General features: G+C 32.9%; 1 protein-coding gene across 2 annotated transcripts in view; it reads right to left on the bottom strand.

The window, feature by feature from the left end:
* Positions 1-3,149: 3,149 nt before the first annotated feature.
* EPHA5 (EPH receptor A5) overlaps positions 3,150-23,000 on the bottom strand; it is a 338,394-nt gene continuing 318,543 nt past the window's right edge. For both annotated transcript variants that reach the window (XM_042984445.1, XM_042984446.1), the window contains 3 exons: positions 15,454-15,647; positions 11,757-11,912; positions 3,150-3,577 (listed from right to left, as the gene is read on the bottom strand). In XM_042984445.1, the coding sequence (XP_042840379.1) occupies positions 3,472-3,577; positions 11,757-11,912; positions 15,454-15,647 (456 nt within the window). In that variant the 3' untranslated portion in view covers positions 3,150-3,471. The remainder of the gene's footprint in view (positions 3,578-11,756; positions 11,913-15,453; positions 15,648-23,000) is intronic.

Genomic DNA, 23,000 nt, shown 5'->3' with positions numbered 1-23,000 from the left:
ACTAAGTGAAGGATGTTCTGTATTGTTTTGGCAACTCCAAAACTAATAATGCTGGCCACATTTAAGTTTGGACAGAATATTGGAATATAGATTTTACAGTAATCCTACAACTTTAGAACACTGATTTGGTGATTAAAATAGAAGACATAAAAGATCATGCACATTATTTTTTTTAAATGGGAAAATCAGAATCCTCACATTTTTACATACAATTCAGACATTTCAAATTGCCCAGAAGAACACGTGAGTAAGTAGAAAAATTCGGAAACAAATTATGATTGATAAAAGTAGTAACTGAGTGACTTCAACAGGTATCAGTATTTTGAAAAAATATTTTTCAAAGTTCAACTCTGAGAGTGACTCATGCTTTAAAGGTATTGCTACTTGATAGCTACAATAACATTATGTATTATTTGACAAATCTATCTTATGTGCTAAAATTATTGAGTCTCTGTTTTATTGTTAGTTGTCTGGTAGGTGACAAAATGAACCAAAGGATAAGAAATCACACAATCAAGATTTGTCAAACCTCACCCTGGGTTACTGCCTCACTGCATTTCACAAGAGCTGCCTCTTCTCCCTGTACCACTTCTCACATTTATAGATGAGATTGGCACTTCCCAATTGGTGACATATCCAGTAGTGAATAAATATTTTAGAAGGAAATTCTTTCCTCTTTTTATTTTTATGTATGTATGTATGTATGTATGTATTTATTTATTTATTTATTTTACGTGGGGGAGAGCATATCTTATTTGGAAGTCTCTTTACTTCTTTTAAAATCATATTGACATTCTCAACCAAAATGGGAAAAAAGAATTCTCAACCGAATTGAAATATCGATGAAATCTATGTGTCTAACTTTCATCTCAATTTACGTTCCAAAATGAACACCAAGATTGCAAAGGAATCTGATCCATCCTAATTTGTAATGTTCTTCTTCGAAAAAGAGGAAACCTACATTGTAGCTTTAAGTTCTAGTCACTTAGATATACTTTGTGCTGACTTCCCAATCATTTCTGAACACACAAAGTTAGAAGACAATTCAGAAAATATCTTTGTTATGTGTAAATAACTGTGACTCGTCCTAACACTTACAATAGTTTATCTTTTAAATCAATATGTCTGTTCCTACTTTGAAGTTTCTCAGTTGTTACTTTATCACTTAAGTTCAGTTGTTTTTACAAAATTCAATAAAGTGCAACACAGTCTCCGATTATTTTGTAAAAGAGAATGTTTAGTTCATTTTGTTTCTTGAAATGAACAAAGACATCTTTTATAATAGTGATGCCTGCTTACTTCTGATTTTATCAAGACAATGCTAAATCCACCTTTCTTTACTTTCTCTGAAAATTTCACTAAACTAATAAAGTATACTTGAAGCATATTTTATAAGAACCCATGGTATAGTATAGACCTAGTAAGTATTTATAGCCAAAACTGGACCAAATTAAATATACTAATATACCATCTGAGAGTTGCTTACAACTTTTTCTTTTTTCTTTCTTTCTTTCTTTCTTTCTCTTTCTCTTTCTTTCTTTCTTTCTTTCTTTCTTTCTTTCTTTGTCATGTTCTTTAGCAAGGAGTTACTTTACTGCTTAAGTAAAAGGTGGGCAGGGTAGAAAGAAGTTATTTCTTAAGGATTTATTCTTGTATGGGCTAACATTCAAGTAAAACAAGTGCTTGGAAAAGAGAGAGAACACCATTAATATCATGCAGGAATATTTTCTATAGATTCCATTAACCCAGACTACTTCAATATACTATTGCCCTTGATAATCATAAGTAGGCTATACTTTGTTCAAATGCTGTGCTCCTTGAATAATCACGTATCTTTCCATGGTTCTATAAAATGCAATATCATAAAAAATTGTTACTTCACCAAGGAGTCAGTTTTGTTAGAACTCTAATAATAAACCGTATAATTTGTACCACAAATGCCAGTCTTAACCAAATGCGGCACATAAAATGTACACAAAACATATCTTAAGTTCCTTAAGAAAGCCAATTAAATAATACTTTAGACTGGTTTATCAAAGTAAATTCGATTTGATGAAACTGAATACAAGATGAAATTACCAAATGAATAAACAGCCACCAACAAATAAAACTTGTTAAATCTTGAAACAAAGAAAATTCTGAAGGAAATGTGTATATATATATATATATATATGTATCATATATATATATATATATATATATTTCATCATTCCATTGCTGCCTTAGTATCAAAATGTCTACAGCTGAACCACAAGGGAAATGGTTACAAAGGATTAACACTTAGGAGTAATGCTTAGTGCTATGTGCCTGGATTTAACAACATTAACAGAAGCCTGCACAGTTAAATCCTTCTACATCCTGCTGAAAATGTGCCCTTCGGTGTCAACTTTGCTTGACAAGGTATTTTCTGGGACTCAGAAAGGTGAAATTTCTTACAGGGGTGCAAGATTAATGGCTAGAAGAACTGCATTGTCACAGATATCACAAAGTGTTTTCAAAAAGCCAAAGGGGATTTAATCTTATAGACATTTCCCGTTAGTGAATAAAGAGATTTAGTAGCTTTTGGACATATGAGAGGAAGAAAGACACAAGCTTGTGTTCAATTTTGTTTTACTGCTTCCCTATTTCTCCTATTCCTATTACACTCTGGAACACTCGTTCCTGTATGTTGCTAAAATTAAAACACTATTAAAAATGCAAGCAGAATGGTAACGCACGCATGTGCAAGCATCACACATGAAACTCCAACTTAAATTGATTCCTGGGTATATAGCAAATGATACAGTATATACACATTTATTACCTAATAGTTTCTAGAAGAGCAACTAAACATAAATTTTATAACACAGAAAAATAAATATACACCCTGTATTGTACTTGTCCTTGATCAAGCAACATATTTATACACTAGTTTCTATAACTTAACGCTGTGTAACAGCATTTTAAAATTACAAAAGAAGGTTATCTATTAGGAAATTATCTAATCATATTGCTCTTCAATACACTTATGTAGACAATTCAGACTTGAAGTAAACTTCAGGAAATTGCAGCTTTTGTTAGCCCACAAATGGCTATAAACTTTTCCTTTCAAGTAGATTCTTGGAAGTTTTGAAAGGGGCTGCCTTAATTCAGTCTGTAAAGGTGCTCTATATAGTTATATTTTCATTTATAAAATTTTGTAGAAGTAGTGGAAAGGATTTTCTTGTTGCAACATAAGATCATGTTTAACCTCATGTTTTTATTCTATGCGGGTTATACTTGCTTCATGAAAAACGAAGACACTGAGAGGAAGATAAGGAGATTTTAGTAAAACACTGATTACAAATTCTGTGGCTTGAACCAAGGCTCTCCTAAGGTTTAGAAATCACTGAGTTTTCCCTTTCCCCCCTTTTTTTTTTCGTTAAAATAAATCTCAGGGCTTGTTTACAAAGTGCAGAATCATTCACTTGACGAAGTGACATGAAAAGGAAGTTACAGTGGCACCATCCCATTTACCAGCTGCACCTTCATTTCTTGAAGGCTGTTCATGATCTTCTTCTGGTGACCGACAAGAGTCACTCCAAGCCGTCTCAAATCCCTGTATGAAGAAAGCACACATTGGATGTATGTATTGATTCAATTGGTAGCACACCTCAATACTTTCACGCTGGCAAAGATACAAACATTTTGCAGAAGCTAATTAGATTACAATCCTATATGAGACATCGATATGATACAATCCGATATGAGACATATCGGGTCCAATTTTCAAAGGCAGGCTTCAAAATTGTACCTTGAAAATCTGTTTGCAGTCCAAGAAATATTTAACATAAGGACTGATATAAGATATAATTGCCCCCCACCTCATTTTTTGGACATCATTATTTTGGTGGCACAGATTAGTGAAAAATAAATTTGCACGCTTACCAATAACATATTTAAATTAAAGGTACAATTTCATTGAATAATTTTGAAAATGTGGACCTACAACAGGAACAAGAACTTTTTTGTTTTGCTAGAAGAAATAGGCATAAAATATACTTTAAAATTTTTACAGTTAAGCAGTCAAAGACCATACTCTTCAAATGACTCAGTCAGTACAATCATTTTATATAACAGATTATCTTTATGGGATAATGATCACTACATTGCTATCAGAACACCTTCAAATATGTAAAACCTTGGATTGTGAGCAACTTGTTCCGCGAGTGTTTTGCAAGACGAGCAAATATTTCTAATAAATTTTAATTGGATAAAGGAAAAATGTTTTGCAATGCCAGTAGTACATGATACCGAATGTCACATGATCACAACTGAGCCAATGCTTCTTGAAATTCACTTTAATATACAAGTGCTTTGGATTACAAGCATGTTTGCAGAATGAATTATGCTCGCAAACCAAGGTTTTACTGGTCTTTTATTTTTTACTTGGAACCCAAAATACCCGAGTTTTCCTCCTTTACCAAATAATATCTAGGCTCTCTTGGCATTTAGAGCATTCTGAAGATTACACACTATCAGAAAGTCTTTTCAACCAAGATATATTTTTACTGTTTCCTTATTCAAAAGAAAATTATAAATGTTTAGATTTCTAAATTAATAGTGTATTATGGAGTTCAAGGTCAGGGCCCATGGTTCCTAATTGTTATTTCATAGGAAATTCAGAAATTCTATTCCCTTGAGGTACATATTTGGTAAATAAAATTATTCAGGTATGTTTGGCAAATAGCAATACTAATTATAGAAAAAAAATAACAATTTAAGATTTTTAGGTGACCAAACTGTTTGCCATGTTATATTTCTTCAGATAATTACCTTATTGAACACATTATGGTAACAGAATATTTGTGCATTCAGTAAATGTATTAACTTCAGATTATCTTAGACTTCCTTAGAATTGAAGACAATGACATTAGAATCATTATATGTAAAATTGGATAGCTTTAGAAACAAGTAAATCTCTTAATTATCAGAGGATAGAAATTTTAGAAATGGGTATTTAGGCTCTACCTATATTAGTATTGGAAATAATTGCTTATTTAAATAATATCTTAGGTTTCTTTGCCCCTTTATGTTTCATTGGTTTTTTATGAGAGTTTCAGGAAATGGAAAGTAGCTAAAAAAAGAAGCAATTGATACTTATGGTGGCAACACAGTTCTTTCTCTCTTAGAATTGAACATGAGAAAATATTAAAACTATAAAACATCAGTGTAAAAAATAAATATATTTATATTATATTATATTATATTATATTATATTATATTATATTATATATTTATTTATAATGGTAGCCATGGAAGATAATCAGCAAAAAGAAAAAGAAAACAGTAAAAATTCACTTTGAAACAAAATCACTATTATTAGTTATGAAATAGACTATAAAATAGTGAGTTACTGACTAGCATGGGAATAAATTTCTCTTTTCAACTACATCAGAACTTCTTAGCTTTTCCCCTGTTAACATTATGGGATAGATAAGTCTTTGTTTTAAGGGCCATCCTGTGCATTATAGAATATCTAGCATCATTTCTGGCCTCTATCCACCAAATACCAGAAGCATTGCACTACTGTTGACCCTTTGTGGTTACAAGACAAAACTCTTGCCATATGTCCCCTGAATAGCAAAATCTTCCCTAGTTGACAACTATTACACTAATATAAAGATAATAAGTGAGAATTAAGATGTCCTCTTCCTACATGCTGGAAAAATACATAACTCTATGATAATAGATTTCTGTTAATTTTTCATGGATGAGAAAATGAAGTTTACAGAATTTAAATCACTTGAGTAGATGACACAGCTAGTGGGTGTCAGGGCTAGTACTAAAACCAGGAACCTGATACCAAAGTCCATACTCTTTAAAAATTTCTCATTACTCTGAGATCTGATTTTGAACAAAGTACTTTAAATTACAATAATTTCCTCATCCGTAAAATGAGAACTCTGTAGCTATAACATCAAATATCCAAAATTCTAAAGAAAGACAATATTTAATGAAGGAAGCTGAACACATACTTCTTTGAGGCTATGGTAACTCAATCTATACCTCATGGCAATTTCAGTTATGAGCTAACCTATACTTCATGGCCGGTCACTAGCATAATTTGGACCTACGTCAGGTGAAAGGGATGAAAATTTCTTAACCTGAAAATAATCATTCTCTGCTAGAGAATTTAAATAATTAGTAATTGAAATGGAGTTTTAAAACATATGTTTTATCATATGCCTTATAAACCCACAGGTGATTCTGACAAATACCCATTTGAAAGTACTGATGCTATAGATACATACTTAGACTGCACAACTCATATGGCTAAACCAATTATTAGGAATGAGCTTTTGAAAATAATCATCACAACTTATTCTGAAAGACCTGAAAAAGAAATTATAGGTTTCCCACTGAAACAGCCTGGATTTTGAATATATAATACCGAAATCTTAATTTAAAGTGTGTGTGTGTGTGTGTGTGTGTGTGTGTGATGTGCATACATGCGCCCCACATTCCAAACTTGGTTGTTTCACTGATATCAAATCACTGGTTTGACTTATCATTTCCCTTTCTTAATTATATAGTAGCTATATTATACGTAAGTATAACTTCATTCTCTGAAAATAACTTGACCGCAAGAAAGACTCTGGTTCAGTGCTTTTGAAATTTAAAATTTTTATGACATCTATATCCTGCTAAAGGACACATGTTTTGAGGAATTGTATTTGAGTAATAAATGCTGTTATAGAGCTTGTGTTCATAGGCAAATACAATCTTTCTTCAGAACATTTCATACATCTAGATTTTGGGTTAAATTTGTGTAAATTTCTCCAGTGTGTTAAATATAAGATTTCTTTCAAGGTCACCTTATAATATGATTATCCCCTAAGATGCATACGGAAGGTCAGACCACTGAAATTCTCTCTTCCTCCCTCCCACCTCCTCCTTTCCATGGAAGAAATGGAATTATAAAAACACAACGCGGCATTTTATATATTGCCATAAATTATGTGTGCCTTTAATGGAATGCTGATGTTTTAAAAATCTGACTTGTCATTTCAAAAGCTGTCAAATCAATGCGCAGAGATTTAGAAAATAGCATGAGTATAATGCATGCAATGTCCATATACCTTTATGCAGTGTGATTTTCAGTGAAAAGGTGAGAGAGAAATAAGATCATTTATGCAAGTTAAAGTTGTTCTCGGCAGCAAAGTAGTTCCTTCAAAACTTGTATTTAATATTCTTCTAATTATATTACAAATGACAATTAAAATAGCATTAGAAAAATGTTTTCAATAAAGGTTTATTCCAATATTGCTAAGTGCATTAATGTATTTTAAGTAGTTTTGCTTCATACTTTCATGACTTCTAAGCATTCCTATTTTACTCTTGTACTGCCAAGTACATATTGAATGGTCAATTTAGCAGTAACAATGTGAGAGAAATTTGTTAAAAATTAAAGTATTTAACATTCGATAATGAAGTTGCTGCTCTACTTACAGTGTTTGCTGAAAAGTTTTTCGAAAATGATGCAAGATATGCTATTTTACTCATCTCATTTTTCTATATAGGAAATTTTACCCAAGGTAAAGTTATAAATGTGTCTCTTTTATAAATATTACACTAAATGTATCATGATCATGTGTAATCTTAAGTAATACCCAAAGCCAATTCTAATGATGATAAACTATGATTCAGCATAGACTTATGAATTTAAACATGATAAGAGGAGTATTGTTACATAAAAAATAACTTGGCTTTTGTCAACAAAGCAATATCAGTTTTAGAAAAGCTGCAAATATAATGAACTGGCATTGATGGAATTACATTTCAGCATATTTTCAAATGTTACTCTATAATATTAAACAATGGAAAACGCTGATATTATGATACTAAAATGGCAGAATGAAAACCATAGAGTAACAAGAGGTGTCTAGTTGATATTGGAACAACTCTTGATTATTCAGGATTTAGTTCACCCATCTGTGGATTAGTCATTCCCTCACTACTTCTCCCTTCTGCTTTACACACCTGTTAGCCATATCACTGGTATTTACCCCAGCAACACTGGCTGGATAGGAGAAGGGAGAAGAGAGATTAACAAATATTCACTAAATTTCAGTGTTTATTCTTGTTGTCATAATTTGATCATGCCATTAACGGTATGCTTGAAATTTTTTGGTTCATTTAAAGATTCCTGATAATCATTTATATATCTACTATACAAGATAAATACATTTACATTTGGCAAAGATTAACCATGTTTGGTCATGATTTTCAGTGAGTGAGACATAGTGATGGTTGGACTAGAAACTTTAGCTTAATTATGTAGAATGAAGAGGATACTAAGTACTCCCATGTGTATGTTAGGTGTGTAATACATTATTCATAATGTCTTTATTGATAAGATAAAAACTCTGCTTGAATTGGTGTGCATAAATTTTGGCCCTAGATTTGTGAAACTTCCATTTTAGTAGTTGAAGACCCCATTTGAATAAATGATACTAACATAAACCTCTTCAGTTTACACACAATTGGCATAATATTTAAATTCACTGGATTTTGTTCGTCTTCTGAATAATCAAAAGTTGACAGTGCTGGTCTGACAAGAAGTTTAAAAAGCAGTGGTAATACTGTCCTTAATACAGGTTTTTGGATTCAATTTGCAACTCACCTCAAGCTTAACAATTCCCCCTGTCAACCACAATTCACTGCATTTACACACCATAGTACAGATTGCACCATTACTGCCACAACAATTGTTCTGTGTATTGTACACAGAATAGCAAAGTTTAGGCACAGAGATGGCAGACAGAAACATCTAAAGTTGAAAACCACATTGCCGAACACATTTTAACTCTAAGATTGTTAACCTGTTCATTTTCTTTCCACATTAAGCCATATATGTATGTTACTGGCAAGAAATAAACAAACAAAAGAAAGAGTAAGAAGAAAGAACGAAAGAAAGAAAGAAAGAAAGAAAGAAAGAAAGAAAGAAAGAAGGAAAGAAAGAAAGAAGGAAGGAAATCGCAAACAAAATTAAACCTTTATGATGGAAAATTTTTATCAAAGTCAGCAGTTCTGAAAAATTGTAATATTTTCCCTCCCTTTTTTTGAACCCAATATAAGAACAAATTTGATGGCACATATTTTTCTAATTTAATTATATGGAAATTTGATCTTTTGCCTTATATTAATTGATCTTAACTGCACAAATATTCACTAAATTTCAGTGTTTATTCTTGTTGTCATAATTTGATCATGCCATTAATCATGATTTGGTCATGCCCCCCCCCCAAGTATTTATTACAGGTATACTTTCAGTTCTCAATTTCTATTATTCCTTGGCAATAATGTGGACAATAATATTTATTATATTATTATAGCATATGCAGCCTCCATAAAATTAGTATTAAATATTGGGTAAAGGCCATGTGTAAAAAAATCATTATCTTAAGTGTTTAAGAGCTTGTCTTTGTCTTTGCTGATATCCCAGCTCCTTTGCTGTGTGCCTTTAATAATTATTTTGGTGAAAGGCAAGCAAAATGCACAGATAGTCTTTTTCGTATATTCCTGACCAAACAAGTAACTGATTACTCACTGTTCTGTGAGTTATTTAAATAACATTTTGATAAATGTGTTTTTGCCAAACAGGAAGAATGTGGTCAAAACCACAATAAACAAGAGGACATATATTTAAAGGTGTGGGACTCCAAGGAATCAGCTTCACTGGATTTGAGGTTTGCTGGCTCAGTTCATGGTAAAGAATATGTTTATTGGCCCAGGAGTCTGAAGCAACTGATACATGGAGACAAACATCTCTGAACATGAAGATTTTAGCACAGTTTCCAAATTTCACTTTACTCTTCCGGTTAAGGTAAATGAATCAAAAGACAAAATATCAGAAAAGAGGCAATATAGCCAGAGGCAACAAGATAGCAGAGTAATGGAGACAAAGAGAAGAAACTGAACCAAGTAGAGAAAAATTGATCAGATAAAAACTACCAGAGAATAGAAATGGGTTGGAGAACCATAATTAGAAGAGAGAAGAAGGCTTTAAGTCTTTAAACAAAACATACAAAATGAGAGTTTGGGGATAGAGGAGCTGACAATAAAGATGAGCGAAAATAATTAAAATCAACAAATGAAATGCTAAAATACAATGCTAAGATATTCAACATATTTCTAGTATTTGGGGGCCCCAAAGAGATAAAGTAAAACAGAGGTAGTTAATGCAAAACCATTATTTGTGATTAAAATTATTCTGTGAAGGGAGGAGCAAAAAGATAGTGGATGTATATATATACATATATATATATATGTATATATATACATACACACACACATAGGTATATGTGCTATTTTAATAAAAAAAGAGACATCATTTAATGCAAATAATTTTATTATATATTTACAAGTAATCTGACATTGGGTAGAAGAAATACCTACAGTATCATTTTAATATAAAATGACAAATGACTTTAATAAATTAAAATGACCATTTTTACTGAAAAATTAAATAGCAATCATGTAAAAATAGTTTTAAATTATCAACAAAATTTTGTTTACTATTTTAAATATAGCACAAATGAGTTCTTTGAGTGTTGAAAGAAATAGTGGGCAAAGCATACGTGTCATCAAATAGATACAATTTGGAGGCGATGGTGAAGATGACGTTCAACAACATAAGAGAGCATGCTGAGTAGTGATTTTAGGTCCAGCATTATAGGGATGAGGATAAGAAATGTTGAGAATGTGACATTAACTGGTGACAAATGATGGTACCCTGTTACCTTTCGTGTGGACTGGCAGTGAGTTCAATGAGTCAAAGAATGCCAGAATAGAAATGGTGAGTGCTCAGTGTTAATATTATGTGAAGTAATGGAATAAGGACTGTGGTTTAGTGCTTTAGAATGTTCTACCATGTTCTAATCCTCACAACAATATTTTAACCTTTGAATTTGTAGGTAATTTAAAGTAAGTTGTCATCATATTCATAGGTTAAAACATTATTCATGTTAATGTAAGCTAGATGGAACCACCATAACAACAGTTAATTTTCACAAATAACAAATATTAGGCTAAAATAATTACACATACAGAGTATATAATAAAATACAAACAACTTACAACCTTAAAGAATTTAATGCTTAACTCTAGTGATTTTTATTTAATAAGATTTGATAAATTTTATCTTAAACGTGCAAACAGAAAAGGGCACAATTGGTTCCACTGAGATTGTACCAAATAACAAATCAGAGGCAGAATCTAATATATCCTTGGATTACAAGAATATAAGGTGCACCACTTAGAGATTAAATGAGATTCCTGCCTGGGAAGCTTTGTTTAAGCTGTTGCTACCCGGGTATTCATCATAGCCCAAATTTAAGAATATGTTTTGCTGTTATGTAGGACTAGCCACACCAATTGTGCTTACAGTTTGTTTTGTAATTACATTCATATAACATAGGTTCCAGTATAAAAACTTCATCAAGAAAACATCTTTTCCACAACACAAAATACCAGTATTTTGCCAAGGAGCTGTTATTCCAATTATTCAAATATTCAAATGCTATTTGTTTGAAGCAAAGAAGCAAAGATACTGGCCACAAGTAGCATTAACCATGCAGTTGTTAACAATACAGGCTAAAAAAGAACAGGCTTCTTTGAAAGCTGTCACATATGGGCAAAGGTTAACTGATTTCCCTTGACCTCATCCAGATTGGATTCCAAACAATTTTTCTTGCCCCAGCAATTATGTAAAAATTATCAGAAAAATTACTCACTCCAAGGTCACCTGAGCCACAGCGTCCATTGAACTGTATCCATTTTCCATGAAAATCTCTGTATACCGGCCCATTTTGATCGCTTCTAGCCATTCACCTACTGATCTGTAGGCCCCAGATCCCAGTGGGCCATGTTCTGCCAATAAATTAGATACCCTAAAACACAGAGCACATCAATATTAAAAGTAACATTTTCATGTCTCTTATTATAAATTGTAATATTAGCTCACTATCAAGGGATTTTTGGGTTTATGGAAGAAAATAATTTAAAATATAGAACACAAACTTAGTCTATTCAGATTTTTTTTCTACTCATAGTCAATGAAAACTTATGATGGCTTAATAAGTAAATGTTCTGTAATATAAAACATCAGCTGAAAATTCCATTAGATGTATTTACTTCCTCCTATTGTATCTTGTTTATAAAAATAATACAGAAAATGCTGCTAAAATTAGATATGAGGGATAATTTGTGTCAGCCCAATTGTTCCTAGACATTGCTAGAGAAACTCATGCTCGTTTAAGCTAATTTCTCAGGAAGTCCAGAAGTTATTTATCCTGTATTTTACACTCTTAAAAAATGTGCTTGTTAACTTGGCCCAGGAGTAATAGAATTTTGAAAACAAAATGTAACCCCAAATACTTTAGAAAACTGAATGGGATTAACCAACCAGGAGATACTCTTAGCTGTACTAGACTCATATTTTTTGTCTAATAATAATAATGATACAATTATGAGAACCATTTCTGGAAATACATCCGAAGTAAATGACTAGGAAAAATGACAAAAAGTACTTGTACCATTTTTTACTAGTGGGAATGAATGCCAAAAACAATTTAAATGTCCATCAGGGGGATTTGCCTCAGTAAATTTCAACCATAAGATATAGGACAAATACATTTCTTTTGATTCATTGTCTCTGTACTTTCTCACACTCTGTTTACACTTCAACCTATTCCAGTATATTTCCTTCCAAAACAATTCTATAAAAATTTCTCTCACTGTGGTGAGCAATGATTTTTATTTTGCCGAAATCTATAAATATTTCTTATCTGCAAAATGATTGACTCCTCAGAAATTTTCAACATCCACCTCCACCACCTCTCTTTTGAATTCCTATGTTGTCTCACAAAGTTTTGAATAATTCTCTCTTTCTTGGCTACCAGGACATTGAATTTCCCTTGGCATCTTTTAAACTTCCTTTGCCGATTACTCCTTTCCCTGGCTTTAAAATTTGGCTCTGTATCTTCTCAGCTCAGGCTAAAATTCCACTCTAGGTAATTTTACCCATTTTTATGCTTCAAGTGGCATCTATTTTTCTCCAATTTTTACCCCCAGCCCAAGTGTCTCATGTATTCCTGTAGCTACTTACACCTCCATATTTCTCATAGGAATATTGCCCCAACATGTCTGAAACCACACTTGTCATCTTTTTCACATCCAATTCCTCCTGCAGTCTTCTGCGTTCTAGAATATGATACAACAGTTCACTCCTTCCTTGTCCTCAGTCCCCTCACAATCAATCATTATGTGTGCTATCCATTCTACTTCCAATATATCACATATCTGATCACTCCTCTATCTCACTTGTTGCCACTTTAGTTCAAGACATCATCATGGCATATCTGCCAACTACTCTAGCCTCTGAGTTATCCTCTAAATTCTATCCTCACTCTCTGCTGCACAGCCAAGGTTCTTTTTTAATGTTTTTTATTTTGTTCAATATCTTCCTCCTCCAATAGTGTGTTGTTCAATGCTGTATACTCAGCACCTATCCCACAGGATGACATGATGTGGACATGAACATGAATCTGAACATGAATATTGGCTGAGTAAATGGGTATCTTGTGATTTGTAGCCTTTAAGTAATAGGGGTCAAAGATTTTATGAAGGTAGAAATACAGAAAAAAATAGTTGGAGAGTAGGATCTTGAAGTTGACATTATGGAGGAGTTGCGATTTTTAGTAACAGCAAAATCTAGAACATGATGCTGAGAAGGAGAGTTCATGGTAGGCTAGAGACCAAAAATGAGAGATATTCAAACATCATCTACATGGCTACTGAAATCACCAAGCTTTGTGACATGGGTGAGAATAAATACAGGTTAAGACAATGACCAGGAGCTAACATCTTCTAGAATTAGGATTTATAGATGACCGAATAAAAATGTCTAGTAAGTGCTATAGTCTTCAGCCAAATCTGTTTAAATGAAACCTAGCAAGATGATTCTATATATTGCACACACACACAAAAAGAAAAAAATTTGGAGACTCTTAAACTGTTCTTAATCTATAATGATATCAATATAAACTAACACAATTTAGATCATCAAAATGTCTCTTTATAATTTCTTTTCTTTAGGTCCCTTTAGACAACATAATTCAAATAAGTAGATGAAAGAAATGCTTACATTTTTACATGACAATAAATAACTTAAAGGCAGATATTTCAGTAGCAACATAAGGAATATTCACTAAGAAGATAAATTCTCCAGTTGCTACTACAGAAAGTTAATGATGCTTGAACGGAAGTTGAAGTTTCATTCTTCATTTGTATTTAAAAATGACTTTTTGCCTAATAAACAAATGTTATGTCAGAATCATAGAACTTATGTAACTTTATCAACAGATTGTTTCTCATTTAGTTCATGCTAATAGGAGGCCAATTTGGTTACACTTCTTGTAAAAATAAAGATCTGACTCAAATATAGTGAAAATAACATTCTGGCAATTTTTCTTAAGTACAGAGTCAAACTGATTTATTTTTTGTGAGGATAATTCTGTAATTTATCACGTCAAAGAGAAAAACATGTTTTACAAATATGTAACGTTGTTTAAGTATATTCATGTGCATTCAGAAAAATTGTTTTAAGTATTCATTTGTGGGGCGCCTGGTGGCTCAGTCGCATAAGTGTCTGACTCTTGGTTTGGGTTGAGGTCATGATCTCAGGGTTGGTAAGATTGAGCCCTGGGTCATCAGGCTCTTCACTAATAGCACAGAGTCTGCTAGGGATTCTCTCCCTCCTTCTCCCTCTCCCTCTCCTTCTCTCTCTCTCGCTCTCTCTCTCTCTACATAAACAAATAAACTTAAAAAAAATTAGAAATAAAGAAGTAAAAATGCTCATTTGTTCACACAAATTTATTCATTTATCAGTTTTAAGTTTTGTTCCAATTGCACAGTAAGTGATTCACCAAATATCTGTGTACAACCAGATGGGAGCAAAGAATCTCTAAAGGAGTTGTCATTGTTTATAAAATATGGCAGACACTAAAGTCTATTATAAAGAAACCAAAGAGTAATTATTGTTAGATATCTCTGGTTTAAGTCTATCAGTGCTCACTTGGCTATCTCTATGATCTTATAATTTTATTTTGACCCATCCACACTAATGTGAGATCCAAAACACATGAAAATACACACATTTGAGTTTTTTATAATGTTATCTGAACTTGGCTGTAGTTAACATTTTACTGAAACTGGCATTTACACTGGTAGATTAGGCATAGATACTTTCAATTTGATTATTTATATTTCATTGTAAGAGAGTAATATTACACAAAAACTGTATTTAAATAAATTAGTGTCATACAGATCCATAGATTAACGTGTGTACTGAAATGATGTTATTGATTTAATATTCATGGCATCAAGTTGAATTAGCTACATTAGGAAAAGCTCTCAGGTCTGGCTTTTTACCTGCTCGATGCATTAACCAGCGTCTTCAAGCTACTTGGGTTACGTATCAGCTTATCCAACATGTTGACAATTTCATCAAACTTGGGCCTGCTATTTCGGTCTTTCTGCCAGCAATCCAGCATTAACTGGTAGAGAGCAGCAGGACAGTCCATGGGGCTTGGCAGACGGTAGCCTTCCTCCACTGCTTTAATCACCTGCGTAAAGCAAAACAGAGCCATACTCAATACCACAAACAGTACAGAATAGCTCGAGAAATTTCCTACTATCCAACTTTCATTCTGTCTTAGTCTTACTCTTGCACTGATAACCAGCATCGTTCTCTCTCAAATCTCTGATTACTTCTATTTGCTGCAAAATAAAACAACAATAACAAAAAGTAAATATGTTATCACAATGTTAAAAGATATTTTCTTCACATATTATAAAGAAAATAAGTGGTAATCATTTTTACATAAAATCTTGATGAAGGGTGATTTGTAACATTAACTGACATAAAAATAATGCTCATGTTTTATTTATTTATCCTTGCATTCTGGAACCAAATAGGGATTAGAGTTTTTTAGTGATTTCTCTGAAAAGTTAATGTCTTTGTAATGAAAAATTATGGGCAGATCCACATTTTTTAAAGCAATAGAACTGCAATTTTACTTCAAAAGAGACTTTTGGAGGGTAAATGATGGATAAGTCAAAGGCTAAATTAGCATAACTGTCTCATGTATCATTTAATAATGTCAGAGTCTGGCTGTTTATTATCATCTACTGATTTCTGTCAGGAATTTGGAATGACTGCATAAGTAGCACAGGCATTACAAACATCATCGATTTTAAATAAAACCACACATGTGAGTATTGTCTAATTGCGAAATTGTTTCATCAAAAACATTCATAATGTTGCTGCTGCCATCAAAATGTCTAACTAAGAAGAAATTCGTTTATGCTTCTGAACATAATGCAGGTTTTATTCTAGAAAATTCAAATATTTAAGTGATCCCCAAATCAATAATAATAAACATAGTTCTCAAATTCCTGTTGTGGATATTTCCTTAACTATTAATTACATTTTTTGAGAAAGACTTTAGATTTGATTTGACAAATGAAAAAATATAAATGATGATTAGAATAGGAAATTTACAAAAAAAATCTTGCAAGATTGGAACGAAACAGTCTCTCAATGGTAAAGAAAATGGCACTTGCACAAAAGCAGGAGCACATAGAAAGAAGATGAAATGGTATATTTAAGGGAACTTTATGGCCTAGAGGTAGCAGGTAGAGAGAAAGTGTTTAAGTTCAAACCTATGTTACTATTTACTTTAGCTAAACACATTCATGGGGGGAGAGAATGTTGTCAAGTATAATTTGGGGCTTGTTTTGTTTGGAGTGCATGGGGAACACCCAGATGACACTTGGCAGGAATCTGGTTAGGGTACAGGAGATATTTGAGATGAAAATGTAAATGTGAGAGTCATCATGACTTGGTTATAGCTTGAAGTCAGGTGTGGTATATATCTACCCAGGAAGGGCATGAAATAAAAGTTCCTGACAAACACAAATAGTTAAGTTCAGGCACTTCAAGGACTCAAGGACTCCAAAAAATAAATGGTCAAATAACTGAATAACTATGAGTGAAACTCCTGAGAGTCACTTACCACTTTAGTTAACTTAACTCAAAAACAGCATAAAAAATTAAATGGCAAACCATGGTAGAAATTATTACAAAAACTAAAACATATGGTTAGCCTCTTTAACGTGTTAAAAGTGGATGCATATTGAGAAATAACATGATAAAACAACAGATTCATGAGGAACAGATATTAATGAAAATTTGCAAAAGAAAAAAATGCTAAATAAATTTTGAGAAAACATTTATTCTCACTGGTGATCAATAAAAGAATAGATAGTGAAAGAATAAAAAGTACTATTTATAATTATATATTAATAAAAGTTCATTTATGTATTAGTTTGCTTATTAGAAGACTTCCCATTGCTGATGATAACAGCAATAGCAGTCATCTTTAATAACGTGAGTACCAAAATAAAATGCCCTAATACAGTTTGTCACGAAATATTTCAGTATGCAGTGAGAACAGTGATTTTTACTTATTTAAAACCTGACTTGTTTCATAATGAATTTTCCCCAAAGCTGCTACCAATAAGCTCTCTTTTTTCTTTAACACCTATGCTTTTAAAAATATTGTCTTTCTTTCACTGAGTAGCTAGTCTTCACATGTGAGTGTGAAATGAGTAAATGAAACCAAGCCACTAGTTTTAAAGGAATTTTATGAGTTATTTGATTTGAGATGTAATTTCTAGACTATATTACTTAATCAACTTTATTTTCAGGCAAATTTATAAATAGAAATATAATACCATGTCTCTAAGTTAACCTCAGTACTTGGTCCAGGAAATTAGGTCATTTAATTTAATTCTAAATTCATCTTTAGAATTTATCTTCAAAATATATTTAAACTATAACTTGAGATTTTATATTCCGACATATTGAATTTTGTTTTTCATTTTTAACTACATTCCCTTCATAGTTTGGGGGAGAAATGAATGTATTAGTGCTCTGGTGGTTTGTGAAATGCTTGAAATATATCAAAGTGCAATTCAGGCTATTCATTTTATTACACAGTTTATAATGTATAGCTAAATGAATCATAATCTCCATTGACTTTCTTATTACCATTACATTTGTTAAGGTAGACAGTCGAGATAAACAAAGGAAAGAAAGAGAAAAAAGAAACAGACAACCAGAAGTTTTACAGATTATCTGGCACCTGTTCATATGGGCTACATCTGAAATGTTATTATAAGCTACGCATTTTCTTGGCATTGACATGTAAATCAGTCGTCTAAACACAATTTTAAAAATGCTGCTTCTCTTAATACATAAAACTTCAATACTGAGCACCCGATATGGCACTATTCACTTGGTGGCCAGTTGACTTCACTGGGCCCATTTTGTCATGTAAGGGTCAGTGGCTTCATCCTTTCAGGTACATATACCTATTCTGGGTACGATTTGCTTTTGCTGCCCACAGAGCCTCAACCACCATTACAAGCTTTGCAATACTTGATCCACAAACACTGAATCCCACACAGCATATCACTCAATGAGGGCACCCACTTCCTAGTGAAGAATGTGTGAGTATCAAATACTCAGTGATGTACTGGTAAATATTTAACAACAGGCTCTCCTTGGTGGGGAGGACATATTGTATTGTTTACTTGTTTATATGGTATAAATACTCCCTCCAGGTCGATTGCAAACTGTCAACATGATCTCATTCTGAAAATCTGCTAGCTGGTACAAGGGTGGTACCAGCAACCACTGCACATAGTACGTCATAAATTCATCCATAAGGCTGCTTTCGCACAGTTGGGGCAGGGAAAAATACTGCGAACCCTAGGTGATACACTTGGGACTTCTTGTTACTCTTTTGTAATAACTGTGGCCTGAAAAGGCTAACCCCCAAGAATGAAAGATGGATCCAGGCTACTAGTTCAGCCACCATGACCTGCCATATTGATAAATGAGGGGAATCCAGAATGGATAGTGAAGGAAGGAGAGGCAAAGGACCAGGTGAGGTCCTGAGATCAACTGAAACCACAGGGACTACAGTTCAGTTCATAACCTGCCTCTTCTGAGTTTCCACTTAGATAGAAAAACCCATAGAATCATGAAACAGATGCTCCTGGAACCTGTGTGGGGAAGTAGGTCCGTGCTGCAAAAGGTGAAGAGCATGGAAATCATGAAAATTTGTCTCTCAGATCTTTACCTGCTGGATGCTAATTAATCAACAACCCTTAACCCTAAACTTTCTAAAACCATCATCACATTTACACCAAAGCCAGGCTTTGCAAAGGTTACTTCCAGTCAATTATTGAGCATGGCAGTGATAATAAGATAGGCTCATTTCTATGTGACCCCTATGACAGACAATGTTTTCACAGTCTGACATCTCTCCCAGCTGTCCCGCATTCCTCTTCCTTACAAGAATTTCTCCTTAATAATACTAATGTATATCTAATTCCTTCTTGGAATAGGTTTCTTGCAGGACCTAGACTAGCACAGGCATTATATCATAAGCACTACAACACAAATTGTACATATAATATCTATATTCATCATCATCATATATTTGTAAGATAGTAACTATTATATGCATTTTATAGATGAAATGTACGAGACTCCAGAAGGTTAAGTAATTGCCTGTGTTTACACAACCAAGAAGTAGCAGTGGTAAGATTTACAGGCAAGTCTCTCCGGCAAGCAAACCTGTGATCTTCCCATCCTGATGCTGAGTCTCACCATTGGAACTAGAAACAACTACCTTCCAACTAAATAATTTGGGAGAGTTATAGATCTCACTCCATGGAATCAGATTTCTTGCTCCACAAGAAAAAAAAATATCTACAATTAAAATGTGCTATTTTGGAAAGGAGTGCATTCTTCATCACAGGAGATGTAAAAATGTAAGTTGGATAACTGAGTGGCAGGAATTTTGTAGGTGGAATTTGAGCATCAGCAGTGTGTTTTGATGAATTAAGTTTAACTAAGGTGTGAGAGCCTATGTTGCTAGGTATTTACTTGAAATCTCACACATGAGTCATTTTGTTACTGTGAGATATGAGGCTTTTCAGAAGTGACTGGAGTTTAAGAATATATTCTTGGAAATAATCTCAGATACCAAAGAAATAGTTCTGGATATACCCATTTTTTTCGTAAGATTTATTTTCTGTTTCCAATATTATTAAAGATATATAGAGTATATCTTTTTCTTAGTACATCAATCTTAGATCAGTAGCATTCCAGAGATTAAAGACATCTTAAAAATCCTCTATTCAAGTCCATTCCCTTTGTAATCATTGAAATTGACCAAGAGTTATAGATTCCAAAATGACTGGCTTTTAGTTCAAGATTTTTGGTTTTTGTTTTTGCTGTTGTTGTTAAATAGAAAGGTACAGGACTTTTGAACTGAATATGGATATTTCTTTATGTATCGCTTACTCCAAAGGGATAAGAGTTGAAATGAGGTTACCAGTCACTAAAATAATTGCTTTTCTCTCAGAGCAGGCAGCATTATCCTTGCAAGACTAATATTATCTTCAAAGACCAATATTTTTCAAATACACTCATTGTAGATATTATTATACTAAGGCTATTAAGTCAAATAATTTGTTCACTGTCAAATCTTGGTAATTTTCAGTATTTATATGGGACCTAAGTTCCTCACACTTTAATTATAACATGCTGTGTGTTATCATAAAATATTATTTTTGTTTTACCATAAAATATTTCAGAAATATAAGATATGTGTATCTTTTTTTGTCCCATCAGAAATTACAACAAAGAATAGAAGGAGGACGAGAGGCACGCCCCGTACAAAGTAGGCTGATATCCTTTTGGGGTCAAAAATTCTTCCTGCCTTAGAGTAAGATCTAGGCCAGCAGAAATAGTAATAGAAAACAGTCAAAAAAAAGAACAAAGAACAAAAGTAATTCTAACATAAGAAGACTGAAAAACAGATAAATGAGTTTCTAAAACATTTTGTAATCTATGTGCTTAGTGTAGTGTACATATTCATATATTTCCCAATAAATGCAAGAGTAAAACACTGTTACTAAGTATAAAAATGCAATGCAATTAAGTCTCTTTTTATTTGGGTCTGGATTTTAAGTTCAGAAAAATGTTGCCATTTAAAATGTTTGCTATCAATAAAGAAGCCTCTACTGACCTCAAGATATTATCTTAGCTTCCTAAGCTTGAATCAGAGTTCACGGTCTGGTATTAAAATTATCTTCATCATTCTGGTTTATTTTTATGATGTGCTGTTATGTTTTTTCTCTGTGATGACAGAGGCAATCCTAAATCAAAATAAACCCACTGCAGCATTCTGTCCCCTTGACATGGTGGAAGATCTCCTCTGGGAGATTTAGAATATTCTGCATGTCTTGGCAGTGTAATATTTTCATGATGCAAAGCCTTTAAGAAGTAGATAGTATCTGGAATGTAGAGATTATGGGATATATCATTCAAAACACCAAATCAGTACTTCTATTTTGTTCTCTGAGAGTTTGTTTCCAAAGAAATATTCAGTGATCATGGTGTTCAAATACAGATCTGTCATGTTTCTTAAATACAAATTTGGATAGCAATTGAGGAAATCAAACTTAGTGCTATATGTAGAAGCTAAATGCTACTAACAATTGTGAACCTGCTTCTAAAATACATAGCATCTATTGTACAATTTATTAAAAGCAGACAGAAAGATCTGCAATTTTATAATCATTTACTTTAAACCTTATCTAGATTCTTGGTAAACCTAGTCAAAGCCAAAATATTAGTTTTTATTATAATTTCCTGAGAATATTATATCAGCACTCCCTTTTATTTTCTAAATAGTTTGAATTAAAGTTATCTGAGAGTGTATCAAAACTCTCAAATGGCTAAAATCAGAAAGAAAAAAAAAACGTGTCTCAAATCCTTCATACTTCCTTGTTTCTATGTCCCTCTTAGTGTAATTTTATATTGTCCATTCACAATAGGCAGTGTGATTGCCCTAAATATGGGATTGGCCACTGCAACTGGCCTGATTATTGGATTGGCCAATGTAATTTTATGCTACTGGATGAGATGCAATAGGGATCATTCTTGCCCTTCAGTCACTTGACAGATGAGCTCACATCTACACTAGTCTACTGGTCTCCAGAGGAAGATAAAGGTCACGTGGATTAGAGCCACAGTATGCCAGTATAGAGCAACCAACACCACTGCCAACATGAGCAAGCCCAGTCACAATCAACAAAAACTATGAGCATTTACATACCATCATGTTCTACTCTGGTCTATAATTTTATTTGTGACAGATGCAACTATATCACATAAAATTGCCAATAATGTAGATAACAATGCTACACATATCATACACTAGCTGGGAAGGACTAATAATTCTGAGTTACAGAATGAGAATTGAAAAGAAGTTAACTAGGTAAATAAGGGACCAATGTTTTCCTTGGCATGGCAGAATAAAATACTTTCACAACAATTAAAGGACAGAATGGCATTAAAATAAGTCTTAAGAAAAGTTAGAAGCCAACTGTGAAGTGCTCAGTAGTTCAAGTTAGCATTTGGCATTTATCTGGAGAAAAGTAAGTAGCAAACAGGTCTGGTCTTCCTTCAGGTTATAAAAATCCAGAGTTGAATTTCAGTTGAAGATTTTATATTCATCCAGATGGCTGATCTAGGATCATTGGTTGAAAATGGAAGGGAAGAAGCAGACATTGATTTAATTGGAGATAGTGTGGTAGTTTGGTACACAATTTTAGAGAATCATGGTGAAATTTCTGGTGCTACTTTTATTATTTTTTTGTGACCTTAAGAACGTCATTTAATCTCTCTAAATTCAGTTCTTAACTGCAAAACAAGAATTACAATAGCATCTCTCTGATGAGAGATGCACAATAGGAATTCAATGATACAGTTTTTTTTAACAGCACTAGCCCTAAAATTGTAAAGCTGAAGTGAATAGATACTATGTTCTCCC

This window comes from Panthera tigris, chromosome B1, assembly GCF_018350195.1.
Source record: "Panthera tigris isolate Pti1 chromosome B1, P.tigris_Pti1_mat1.1, whole genome shotgun sequence".
Lineage (NCBI taxonomy): Eukaryota > Metazoa > Chordata > Mammalia > Carnivora > Felidae > Panthera > Panthera tigris.
This window is presented reverse-complemented; position numbering and strand designations above follow the sequence as displayed.